Below are 14042 nucleotides of genomic sequence, written 5' to 3' on the forward strand. Positions count from 1 at the left end.
AAGCAAAACACCACGCTTGTTTACCCAAAATAAATAAATATATTACTATTCGTTGTTACACTTATTTTTAATTAATTCCGTCAACACACACCATCGGAATATACAGTTCTTCTAACTCCCTGTTTGTTCATCGTACCCAACCTTTCTCCGTGTTTTGGTCTCAATATATAGCTCTGAGCATTTTCTTTTCCCATCGTTCCAATTTCTCCATATTTGCTTTTCTCATTGTCCATACTTCGCTACCAGACATCACTGTGGATCTTATTACCGTTTTACATATCCTGAGTTTTGTTTTTCTCGGTACATATTTGGATTTTATCAGTGGTCTTAGGCTTCCCATTTTTTTATTTCCCTTTGCTAATCTGGCATTCAGTTCCCATTTTTCCTGATCTAGTCCAGTAGGGTTAGATGAAAAACAGACCTTGCATTAAGAGCTGCCCCAAATTTTATTTCTCCAATCTTTAGGGAGTCAATAGTCGTGTAAATTTAAAATATCGACTGAATTCCGCCGTTGCGTTAGCCGCCATCTTTTTGCTCAATATCTCCGCCATTTTGAACTTTTCGACAAAAAGTATAAGAACCAAAATTGTTGTTTTATATAATTTCTATTGCAACAATTTTTTCGTGCGGTCGATATTTTCCGAGTTATGGAGGAACATAGTGGCAGTTAGAGCATAATTCTTGAATTATCTCGTTTATTATTAGATCCACGAGAAAAATGTTTCTATACAAAAATAGAGAGAATTAAATTCTACACAATTTAAATATCTTTAATTTTTTTGCTAAAGTTAATATTTAAGGTAGTACGTATGCGGTAATGGTGCGATCGTAAGACCCGATTGATTTTATAGTAATTGTTTTTGTTCAATATTTACCCCGTGTTCAACTAAACTTGTTCCAAATATGATTTGATACAGTTTCTTTTTAACAATTTTTTTGCGTCTGATATTTTCCGAGTTCAGTGAGAAAATAGTAAAAAGTGGTGGGGGGCAATAATTATTGAATTTAATCTTGTTTCCGAGCTGCCCCAAATTTTATAATTCTATCCTTTTGTGGAGATCAATAGTAGTGTAAATTTAAAATCTCGAGTGAATTACACGGTTGAATTACCCGCCATATTTATTTTAAAGGAAAACCGTTGTTGCTTAATATCTCCGCCATTTTCAACTTTTCTACAAAAACGGTAGGAACTAAAATTGTTGGAAATGCAGTTTTATTTAATTTCGTTTGCACAATTTTTTTTGCGAACAATATTCCCCGAGTTAAGGGGGAACATAGTGGAAGCGGAGGGGAAGCATAATTATTGAATTGCCTTATTTATTATAAACTTTACGATATAATTGTACATAAACAAAATAAATAGAATTATATTTTATACAATTTTTGATAAAACTTCCAATGAAACACTAACCAAACTAAGTACATAAAAACATAAAAAAAATAAATAATATCTTATACGTTTTAAGTTCACTTAATTTTATTAACTAGCGGGCTTTATTGGTTGAATTTGTCTGTCGATAATTTAAGTTTCATGCCAGCTAATATATATTAATATTTTAACAATTTTTTTGAAAATTAGACCCTGTTGGGGGAATTCCACCCCCCCGCCACTCCCCCATTTGCAGACCCGCAACTGGCTCTCTCGAAAAATTGTAGTAAATCGTAACTGCAACAATTTCAGTTCTTTCACTTTTTGTCGAAAAGTTGAAAATGGAGGAGATATTGAACAAATACAATTGCTATAAAATCAATAATTTCTTACGCCCGTACATTCACCTAATACGTACTACCTTAAATATTGATTTTATTAAAAAAATGAAAGAGTTTAAAAATGGACATAATTTAATTCTCTTCATTTTTCTATAGATACATATTTGTTGTAAAACTAATAATAAACGAGATAATTCAATAATACAATAATTCTGCTCTAACTGTCATTATTTCTCCCCCTTAACTAACTAGGAAAATATCGACCGCACGAAAAAAATTATAATAAACGAAATTATAGAAAATCAGATTTTCAACAATTTCAATTTCTACACTTTTTGTCGGAAAAATCAAGATGGCGGCTAACGCAACAACGGAATGCAGTCGAGATTTTAAATTTATGCTACTGTTAACGCCCCCTAAAGATTATAAAAATAAAATTTAGGGCAGCTCGTAATGCAAGATCAAATGCTATCCCTCCCGACTGTGCTAATCGTTCTCATCTATAATAACTCCCAGATATGTAAAATGAATCTTCTCTTGAAATTATATTCCCTTGCTTCAAAAGCAAATTGCCCCTGTTTGTTTTGTTCTGTATTTCCGAGTATCACATAGTTTAAATTTTCCTGATTTATTTCTAGATTAAAATATTTTCCCTGCTTTTATAATTTTTTCATAAAGTTTTTTAATTATTTTCTTGTTTTCTCTAGAACCGTTAGATCATCAGCCAAGGTCAGATCCGGTTATTTAACTCTGTTAACTCGGCTATTTCTTATTATTTTTTCAAATACTAAGTTAAAAAGCACTGTGGATAACAGATCTCCATAAGACCTCTGTTCACTTCAAATTCATCCGATGAGAAACCTCTCCATACTACATGATTTGATGATGATCGAAATCATTCTTACTAACCTTATCAGCTTTACGGGTATACCCAAAGAGTTCAATACTTCATACATGTTATTCCTTCTTCTCATTCTATCAGCTTATTCTATTAAATTTAAACCGACATGTCGGATATAAGGTTTATCGTGGATTTCGATTGACTAAATACTGAGAAGTTATGGTTCAGTCAACACTTACGGCCACTTTAAGTATTATTTTTTTATTATTTTTCTACTGAGAAACATGTAGTATGTATTCGAATAAAATCTTTACGCCTAATGCCATTTTTACTTTCGGCTCAGCTCTACTAGATCAACTGATAATATAAATTAAATTAATAATTGTTTTGTATTTTGAACTACAAAAATGTATTTTGAACTACAAAAATCGCTGCTTTTGGCCATCTATTTCTACATTTGGCCATAGAGTTTTTCCACTGTTGGCCACCGAAAAACTAGTTGAAAAAGAGAAAGAGAGATACCTAGACGTTGATATGAATATATGTATAAGTATGCTTAAATATTTATTGAACTATAAAATAAGTAAAAAGCGTAAAAAAGTTTGTAAATAGTGTTTGCGATTTCATATTTTTTCATAAATGTCTAGTTGTCCTAGAAAAATAGTCTTAAAATTTTTCCTTGTTCCTGGACAATAGGCTGGGTAGTTTTCCCTAAATGTCGCCTTTATCTATATTGCAAATGTCATTTTTTATAGGACAAAATACAGTTTCCTCTTCATTAGCACTTTTTAAACATTTATCTCATACCCTTATGAAGAAAGGATTTCTATAATTTTGGCAACATATTTATTTTAGGACAGGCATTTTATTTCGGGTACAAAAACTTTCGAAAAATACTGAAAAAATAATATTTTGCAATCAACCAGCTTGTTTGACTTTTTCCTAACTCCCAATCATTAGAAGCTGCTTTACACACAGCGGATAAAATCCGGACATAAAAATTAAACATTACAATTAAACATTAAAAATATTTAAGGGGGAGTGAATTTTCCTTCTACATTAACTGTGAAAAGCCTAGTTACATTTTTCTAATCTGATAAGGCTCGTTCGTCATATGTTTTTTCCTCGAGGTCCAATAGAGTACCACTTTTTGGGGTTAAACAGAAACATGTTTTAATTCCTTTTCGGATTATCTATTATACTGGTAACAGTCATATAGCTTATATACATACAGTCGGAAAAATGAAAGAATACCCATGAATGAACATATAAATCACGCTGTATTTTCCTGTCACCGTGTCACAAAGAAAATTATCCAGTGCAAGTACATGTAACAATAATTATTACATGTACTTGCGTTGGCCAATTTTTTTGTGTGACACGGTGACAGGAAAATACAGCGTGTTTTATATGTGAGTTCATGGGTATTCTTTCATTTTTCCGACTGTAGACATCTCGTCAAATCATTTACGTGTTTTCTCTTCAGTTACTGCGCCTCTGCCATCGTGAATGTATTCTGCTTTCTTCTGGGAAACTTGGTTGTGTCTGTTAAGAAAGATCTAGTACTATTCTTTGCCTGGTCGATCATTGAAGAAGTTTTAATATTTGTCTATCGAACAAGTTTTTGTACTGAACGCAATAACCCGTCCTTATCAAGTGGAAACTCCATCTACGCACAAGTTAATATCCAGTTAACTAGGATATCTTCAGCTTCCTTTCCAAATGGAGACTCGAACCCACAGTGTACTCAATCTCTTGGAGACTTTCCGGATATTTTATTACGCAATGTAGTTCTCAGAACTTTAAATTCATGACTGTTAATGACATTTAATTTAATGATATTTAGTTTTCTTTAATTGGGTGTGTTTAATAACTAGAGAGCGGATTTTATGCTAAATGCATATTGCTTGCATATTTCGCATATTTGAGAACTTTACCAAATTTTGCATATTTTTAAAGAAACTTGCATATTATGTGCTTTTTTGAAAACATTTTTGTCCAAACGAAAAAATTTTAAAATTTTTCAATTCGACACAAAATATTCCCCCGCACATGATGTCATATTTTTTCGAGAACTACCTAAAGTCGGCTCATTCACTACCTTTTCGGTTTTTCTTAGAAAACTCCTGATCTTTGGTGCGATGCCACATTAGGCCGATGCCACATTATGCGTTTTGACCGGATGCGTTTCCGCCGCATCCGGTGAAAACGCCTACTGTGACAGATCGATCCGGTTGTGTTGGAAACGGATGCGTTTTGAGTCATCGGTACGCGCTTACAAACTACACCAGGCTAAACGCATAGTGTGACAGGTCGGTCCGGTTGCGTTGGAAACGGATGCGTTTTCACCGCATCCGGTCAAAACGCATAATGTGGCATCGGCCTTATGCGTTTTGACCGGATGCGTTTCCACCGCATCCAGTCAAAACGCATAGTGTGACAGGTCGGTCCGGTTGCGTTGGAAACGGATGCGTTTTGAGACATCGTCACGCGCTTACAAACTGCACCAGACACCAGACTAAACGCATAGTGTGACAGATAGGTCCGGTTGCGTTTCCACCGCATCCGGTCAAAACGCATAATGTGACACCGCACTTTCCCACAATGTGCGTCTAGTACGCTGTCCTAAAATGATTGTAGGATGTTAAATACCCTATTGTTAAGAGAATACCTCTAAACATCGTTTAATTACCCTCTAAACATCGTTTTACGATTCTCTAACGGAAATTAAAATATGATTTAAATCAGATCCCGTAAATCAGTACAATTAGTTACCTTTAGTCAGTTAATGCGAATGTTTAGTTTTTGTTTAAAGGTACTTTTGTTTGTGAATAGTGCAATATACCGAAAGATTCTAGCCTGGTTTATTCCCAGATCAGAATCTATCCCCAGCTTCTTTACACCAATGGAAATTATTCTGCAAAGCATGTAATAGAATGGTGAGTTTAAGATTGCTTACTTCCTCTTTCTTCTTTAATAGATAATATTTGGCTGATTCCTCAACAAGTTTAAACAGTTTGAAAAGGTATGTGATATTGCCGTAGATACCACCTTAGCGAAAATGTTCGGTTACACAACACGTCGGGACAGAACTACATAAGTCAAAATGCAAGAAGATGAGCAAATCGAAAGTAGTTTTGATCAGTTACCCATTGACAGTAGACAATCGTTGGTTGATGACTTCATCCAATGAACAATATAAATTTAAGCCGGATTAAAAAAACTGGAAAATCGTATGATTAAAGGTTTTTTTGGAAATATATTGCAAGAAAAGGGTGACCGATGGAAGTTCATTGAAAAAAAATACGTACCAGAAATTTACAACGATGCCATAAAAAAAATCAAGAAAATAGTGGAAAATCGGTACATTCATTTTATTGTAGATAAATATTTGGTTTCTTAAAATGCGCATTTTTTTAAATTGTTGTGCATATCTTGCGCATATTTCGTAATCTTTTACTGCATATATATGCGCATATTTCATCAAAATTGCTCGCATATAAATCCGCTCCCTATTAATAACAAATAACTTTTACTAATAAAACTCACCTCTTCGAGCAATAATCGTCATTGATACTGTTTCTGGTAAACATCCACCAATTGCCATCAAAGTCATGCCCAAAAGTGCATCAGGTAATTTAGTAATTGTCCCTAAAAAGCAAAATAAATGTCAATTACTTATAGAAGTTTACTTACTCATAAAAAGTTTACGTATTGATAAAATTTACCAATTGACTTAGTTAATGGAAGTCAATCTGTTGGTCATAATATTTTTATGACAAAAGGTTTGTTCTAACCCGTCACAAAAACCGTTCTTGAACGGTTACGAGTATGCGCAGTAACGAAAAATGTGTTACTGCGCATAATTATTCGTCATTGCGCATGCGCGTAACGATTTAAGAACGGTTTTGTATCGAGTTGGAAAACCCAAATAATCACAAACAAAACTTTTATAATAGACATTTTATTTTATTTTACATTTTCCTCTTCTTCTTTAAGTGCCATCTCCGCGACGAAGGTTGGCAATAATCATGGCTATTCTGACCGTCGAGGTAGCTGCTTTAAACAATTGCCTTGAGCTGCAACCAAACCATTCACTCACGTTCTTCAACCAGAACACTCGTCTTTCTCCTAGACTTTTCCTACCCTTTATTTTTCCTTGAATTATGGGTCTCAAGATGTTGTATCTTTGGCCTCTTATCGCATGTCCGAGATATTGAAATTTCCTTTCTTTTGTTGCGTGTTACATTTCCCTCTATCTGCCTGTTCTCCTTAAAACTTCTATATTTGTGGCTCTATCTATCCATAAAATCCTCAACAGTCTCCTAAATGTCCTTATTTCAACGCGGTAAGTCGATTTATTGAATTTTGTTTTAATGTCCATGATTCAGCTCCATAGTAAAGCACACTGTGTACATAACATCTAATTAGCTTTATCCTAAGGGTCAATGTTAGATTTTTGCTGCAATAAGTCGTTTCCATGTTCTCGAAGTTGGCATGTGCTTTTTCAATTCTCACTCGTTATTACAGTGTATTATTTTCAGTTAATTACATATATCTGTAGTATAATCGTTATTTTGTGTGATTATCGTTCCCAAGTAAGTATACTTTTTACTCCCTCAATCTGCTGGGCGCCTACCGTTAATATTTCGTTTTACTGTTTTTGTTGCTAATTTTCATAAATTTGGTTTTTTTAGGTTAAACAGAGAGTCTGTATTTTTCACTATTGTAGGTACATATCTTAATATTTTGTTCATTATTCTTTCTAAGTCTTCCAAATCGTCGGCTATTATAACTGTATCGTCGGCGTGCCTAATATTATTAATTAAACTGTAATTCATTTGTATGCCAACTGTCTCGTTTACCAAAGCTTCTTGTATGATTTCTTCAAAATAAGCATTAAACAATAACGGCGACAGTATAATAACCTTGCCCGACCTTTCTTTTGATCTCCAGTTCTTCTGACACTTCTCTTCAAATTTTCATATTTGTTCGTTGGCTGTAGTAAGAACTGAATATCAATGTTACACCCCTCACATCCGGATCCTTGTTTTTAAGTACTTCTATAAGTCGGTCATGCTTTACCTTATCGAATGCTTTGTTGTAGCCTATAAATCATACATAAAAATCTCGTTTAACAGAAAGGCATCTTTGGGTCAGCATGTTTAAAGAAAATAGTACCTACGTTTTCTCTAGTTACTTAATAAAGTTTGAGGTACAAAAGAACTTAAGAGAATTAAAAGAGAATTAAGAACTTTATTAACCCGGCACCTGCGACGTGGGGTGCTACCAGCACCCCATAAGACATTTTTATTAAATATTTGGTATTTCAAGTTTGGTAACCGAGCTGTGCGTCATAGTAGCTTTCTATAATATTATATAGCATGTATGTGTTAGTTGTTTGAAGTGGTTATTTAGTGTCATTCTGAACTTATAGCTCTAAAGTCGAATTGGGGTGTCATCATCTGGCACTTTAAGTTTTAAATTTTTTTTTGTATTTTTGATAAACAGGTCAAATTTACATTTTTTATTGAAATAACTGATTTAAATTATTAATATAGACTCTATACTCAATAAATCTTAATTTTTTTAGATATTTTACTTGACTTCATTTATTATGACTTGGTACTTGCTTTGCTTATAACACCTTTTTCATTTTATTTTTCAACTTTTATAACATATTAGTGGCTAATAAGTTAATAAAACATGTTTATTTATATTCTTGTGTTACTCAACACATTATTTTGTTTTTTAAACAAGTAGATCACAGACAATTGTTAAGGGGTGCTGTGAGCACCCCACGTGGCAGTTGGCGCCTTGCAAAGCCACGTGGCAGGTGCCGGGTTAATAACTTATGAAATAGCTTTAGAACAGCTTTAACTCGTGAAAATTAATTAAATCCAATCACTCACCTATAATACTAATCATCCACGATACAACATAGGAGTTGACTCCTATCCATACGATACACATGATAAATGTAACAGGATACAAGTTAGGATGAGTTTGGGGGTTGGGAACTGTATATTGGAGGATGAGTTTGATTGGCCAAGTATAGTAGAACAAAGCCTGTTTAAAAGCGTTTCCTGTTGGTATCCTGAATATAGATTTCTTGGCCTCTAAAAAGAAAAAAAAAGAAAATTAGTCAATGCAAGAGGCAATGTTTAATAAAATTAAGTATCTATTAAAATATTATCGACATACCGATAACTATTTGTGTTTTATTTTATATAGTTCATGTATATTATCTCTAACGTTCTTGCTCAAATTTATATACAGTGATGACTGAGTATAGAACCGGCAAAAGTATAATACGTTGTGAAATAAAAAGAAATGAAACTAGTAGAGGTGGGAAATTATCTATAGAAACCTATTAATTTAGCTTCAGAGCTAATCAGCCATAATTATACGTATGACATTAACATGACATTGGCATATTTTTAATTTCGCATAAAGTAAAACTTAAAGACAATAAAGCAAATGTAAATAAAAACAGTTTAATTAGTAGTAGTTTTTAATCCAAAATTAAATTATTGAAAAGAATAATTAATGCTATGATTTGAGATGTACCATACACTCTTGTCAGTCAATAATTATCAAAGGTTAGTGCAGGGGTTCCCAACCGGTTGGTACGCGGGAAGGTTTCAAGTGGTAAGAGTCACGTGTGTGAAACAAGGGATTACGCTGCTACACAACTACTCGTATTTGTACGATTTAATTGTCATAAAGAAGTTATAGAAGAGTTTTTGTTAAATGTGAAGAGCATTTTTAATACAATAAATGAGTATATAATATGATCAAAATAGGCGTTCCTTGGTCAAAGTGTATTGGTGTATGTACAGATGGAGCAATAGCTACGTCAGAAAAATTGACAGGGCTAGCAGCAAAAATAAAGAAAGTTGCTCCTGAATGTCGAAGTACACATTGCGTCATACAGCGAGAAAAATTAGCTGCTAAAGGTATCCCGGAAAATATTATCTCCGTTTCATCACATGCTAGGAAAGTTACTAACTTCATAAAGGCTAGGGCTCTTAATTCAAGGTTATTCTCCTTTATGTGTGAAGATATGTGTGGAAAGTTCAAAACTCTTCTGTTGCATGTAGAAGTGAGATGGTTACCTCGAGGGAAAATTTTCACCCGTCTCTTCCAACTGACGTCAGAAATTTTAATGCTTTGAACTGAAAAAAATCATGACATGAAAAACTTGTTCTGTGATGACGAATGATTGTCAAGATTGGCGTATTTAGCTGACAATTTTGACATATTCAACACGTTGAACATGGGTCTTTAGGGAGCAAACACAACACCCATCACAGCCAATGAGAAAATAAACTTTCAAGAAAAACTTGGTTCTTTTATGTTCTTAAATAAAGGGAAATAAAGTTTCTGCATTTCCTAGGCTGTCGTCGTTTTTTGAAGAAAACAAAATAACTGCAATATCAGATTTGGTTGATGACATAATTCTTCACTTGGAATCTTTTCAAGAAAGTTGTAATAAATGTTTCTCTGAAGATTATTTCAAACTTGACAGGATCAGAAATCCTTTTGCAGGAACCTCACCAAATGAGTTGGAATTACAGGAAATATTCATCGATCTAAGAGAAGACAATTCTATGAAGGACAATTTTAAAGAGGAATCCTTAATTGACTTAGCTAGACTGATTGGACAAGCTACGCTGTTTTTAATGAAATTTGTCACTAGTTACTGATGTGAGACTGGTTTTTCTGAACTATTGTATACATAAAAAAATATAAAATAGGCTACCTAGTGTAAATATTTTACTAAAACAATTAGGGATGGGGGGGGGGGGCGCTTCCTTTAATATCATGCCCCCGGTGTTTAGTGGTACGCCAAAATATTCAAAATATTCAAAATATTTCAGGTGGTACGCAGTTGCTAAAAGGTCGGGAACCCCTGGGTTAGTGCTTTAGTATGAAAAAATAGAGGATATGGCAACGGTGTTACATGTCAAGCTCGGATACAATGCCAAAATACGCCACATACATATTAGGGTGCACTAATACACAAACTGTCCCAGAATCTTATGTTTACCTTGGCACCAACGTAAATGCAAAATGGGATCAGGGCACTGAAATTAAGGCGAGCATAGAACGAGCTAGGGTAGCATTTAACAGCATGAAAAATCTCCTTATAAGCAAAGATTTATCTCTTCCCCTAAAGCTACGTCTAGTTAAATGCTACATTTTTCCTATCTTACTATATGATGTGGAGGCATGGACGCTGACAGAGATGCTCACGAAAATACTAGAAGCATTTGAAATGTGGGCGTAATAAACACCAATAAAGGTTTAATACTTACGATATCTAAAAACCACTTAGGAGATTCTTAGCAGAATTCTAGCAATTCTTATGCTATAATCTTCATATAATATGAATATATCTTAATTTATTAATTTAATAATGCACCATAAAACAGATCACATCCATATTTTTGTTCAGTGGCGTGCGGACAATCCTGGTCCTTCGCCTGGATACAAATTCTTAAAAAATTTATATTGACTGATCGTTCTGGTTATTGTTCTGAATCGATAGTCTAGTCGATAGTACTCAGTTTTTACTACTACGTGGCGAGAAAAGCCAAAATTCATGAAAAAGTGACATTCCTTGTTTGTCCAGGATAAAATAAACAGTAAGCGAGGGCCAGGCAGGAGAAGACACTCGTGGCTCAAAAATTTACGGAAGTGGTTTGGACTCGCATTCGTAGAACTATTCAGAAGTGCCACAAGCAAGATCAAAATTGCCATGCTAATAGCCAACGTTCGCAACGAACAGGGCACTTGAAGATGAAGAAGAAGAAGAAGAAGAAGAAGAAGAAGAAGAAGAAGAAGAAGAAGAAGAGTTTTCCTAAACAAGTTATTAGTGGCCAAGGAGATGTTTTCTGGCCTTCAATATCACCTGCACCTTGTTATTTTTTTTATGTGGGGATATATTATAAAGTCCAAAAACTATGCAATTGATCACGAAAGACCTAATACTCTCCAAGAATTAAGAGAAAAGGGCTCTGATTACAGATGATAGACATCTACGAAAAAATATAATAATTGAATATGATAGAAAAATTCCAATGAATGTTAATTTTGTAAGATTTTTTTGGCTAACTGTGATGTAAAACACTTAAAGATGGTTACTTAAAAGACTAAAATAAAACAAAAATAGAATATAATAAAATTGATGAATTAGCCCTCATTGAATTGAAAGGATTATAGGATAAGAGTATGTTTAGACATACTTCAAAAAAATACTAGAAAAAATCTTCATAGTCCATTGAAATGTTACATTTAGTGTTGCATTTCTTAGAGGAGTCAATTTTATTTTTTTAGTGTGTAGGGGGGTTCGGTATAAGCTTAAGTTCAAGTTTTTGGGGTGGCTACCCTTGTCACCCGGCCGCCATATTGGAAAAAGTGGTGCAAAAGGCTTTCGCGCTGTATCTCCTAAACTAGCAGCCCTACAGAAAATTTAATTACACATGACTTGTAGAAAATTAAATTTTCTACAATTTTATATCTATTACTTTTTATCGTCAAGTGACCAACAAAAAAGTTATAAACAAAAATATGAGAAAATTTTGTAAGAAGTTTCCTGTTGGAGGTTATAACTTTTTTTCCGTTCATTTCACAATAAAATACCATCATAGCGATTTTGTAGAGGATTTTTCAGTGAACAATTTTCACTATAAAGTTGTTTAATTTTATTTATTATCTAGGTTTTACGGCGCTCCAATCTTGACCAGATTCTCGAATTCTCATAGGAATACAATAAAAAAATACTTTATATTAGTCGAGCGGCAGCAATCGTTATGCCGACCACGAAAATCAAATTCAAGGTGAATGACCAATGTTGGTCTATTTTTATGTTTTCGAGGTCGCTGAATCTGAATATAAAGTTTATTTTTATCTAGATTTGGTGCAACATGTTCAAAAATCAAATTTTATACAAAAATGCCGAAAATCAATTTTGATGATTTTTCAAATTTACCTCACTGTATCTTTGGTCGCTGTAAATATTTTCCTTTGAAAATTTTACTGTATCATCTTTGAAGTATGTAGATAACAATGAAATTTGTCCAAAATGTTTAAACAGATTAAAAAAGGAGTTGTTAGCTTTTAAATATTGTGTCTTCATATTTCGTTAGTTTCATGTTTACTTAAAAAAGTTGAGTGACAAACTTTACCAACACAACAATTAAGAGGAAACAGTAGCGATCAACAGGTAGCAAAAAACGCTTTCCAAGATTGCGGCTGTAATTTTGAATATTTTTTCGAGATATTTGGCACACGTATTCGTAATATAATAAAAAATGGCGGTACAGAGCCCAATTTGAAAAATATATTAATATGTGGAAATTACTCTGTAATTAAATACAATATTAAAAAAACGAGCCTGTACCGCCATTAAGAAGAACAAAAAATACACTTTCTTCAAATAAACTTTTTTATCCGATGCTTAGATTTTGTGTCATTTTGGAACTAATAAAATTTTTTATTTCATTAGTAGTTCCAAAATGACACAAAATCTAGGCTTCGGATAAAAAAGTTGTAGTAAAAAAAGTATTTGAAGAAAGTGTATTTTTTTGTTCTTCTTAATGGCGGTACAGGCTCGTTTTTTTTAATATTGTATTTAATTACAGAGTAATTTCTACATATTAATATATTTTTCAAATTGGGCTCTGTACCGCCATTTTTTATATCTCGCAACTCTGTACCGCCAAATATCTCGAAAAAATATTCAAAAATACAGCCGCAATCTTGGAACGCGTTTTCGCTACCTGTTGATCGCTACTGTTTCACCTTAAACCTAATTCATGAAGAAGTTTTTTTGAAAATTTTAAGTCAAAATATACAATAGGAAAAAAGGTATATTACTCCATTAACAAGCGGCACACCCCAAAAAACGCTTATACTTCGAGATCCTGACCACGGTGTGGTGAATGGCTAATTTTGATCATACTTTATGATTTTGATATCAACAATTCCTTTTTTGCTCTTCTTAAGAATTTTGCATTTTGCGGTTGCGTCATTCTTCTTCTGAACCGGCGAATTTTTCCTCAAATAACTTCTTGGGCCTTTTCTATATATACTTAGGGTTATAAGTTTTGTAGTGGGGAGAAAGGTCAAAAACAGATTAATAATAGCATAGGAATATTACAATCATAATAAATTGTATGAAAAAATATATATAGATAGAAAAGTAAGCCTAACTTTTGTTTTAATTTATATAAATAAATAGAATTAAACAAGTTGATAGTGGAAATAGTTCGCTGAAAAACCCTCTACAAAATTGCTATAATGTTATTTTATTTTAAAATGAACTGAAAAAAAGTTATAACCTCCAAAAGGAAACTTGTTAAAATTTTTTTACATATTTTTGTTTATATCTTTTTTGTTGGTCACTTGACGATAAAAGATAATAGAAACAAAATTGTAGAAAATTTAATTTGCTACATTTTATGTTGAATTAGATTTTCCGTAG

At 33.1% G+C, this 14042-nt stretch overlaps 1 protein-coding gene across 2 annotated transcripts in view; it reads right to left on the reverse strand.

Annotated features, from left to right (window-relative positions):
- Positions 1 to 14042, reverse strand: part of LOC114327733 (sodium/potassium/calcium exchanger 4) — a 167061-nt gene that overhangs the window by 16009 nt on the left and 137010 nt on the right. For both annotated transcript variants that reach the window (XM_028276437.2, XM_028276436.2), the window contains exons 6-7: positions 8464 to 8670; positions 6101 to 6202 (exon numbers count right to left, since the gene is read on the reverse strand). In XM_028276437.2, coding sequence (XP_028132238.1) covers positions 6101 to 6202; positions 8464 to 8670 — 309 coding nt within the window. The remainder of the gene's footprint in view (positions 1 to 6100; positions 6203 to 8463; positions 8671 to 14042) is intronic.

This window comes from Diabrotica virgifera, chromosome 1 (assembly GCF_917563875.1).
Source record: "Diabrotica virgifera virgifera chromosome 1, PGI_DIABVI_V3a".
Taxonomy (NCBI): Eukaryota; Metazoa; Arthropoda; class Insecta; order Coleoptera; family Chrysomelidae; genus Diabrotica; species Diabrotica virgifera.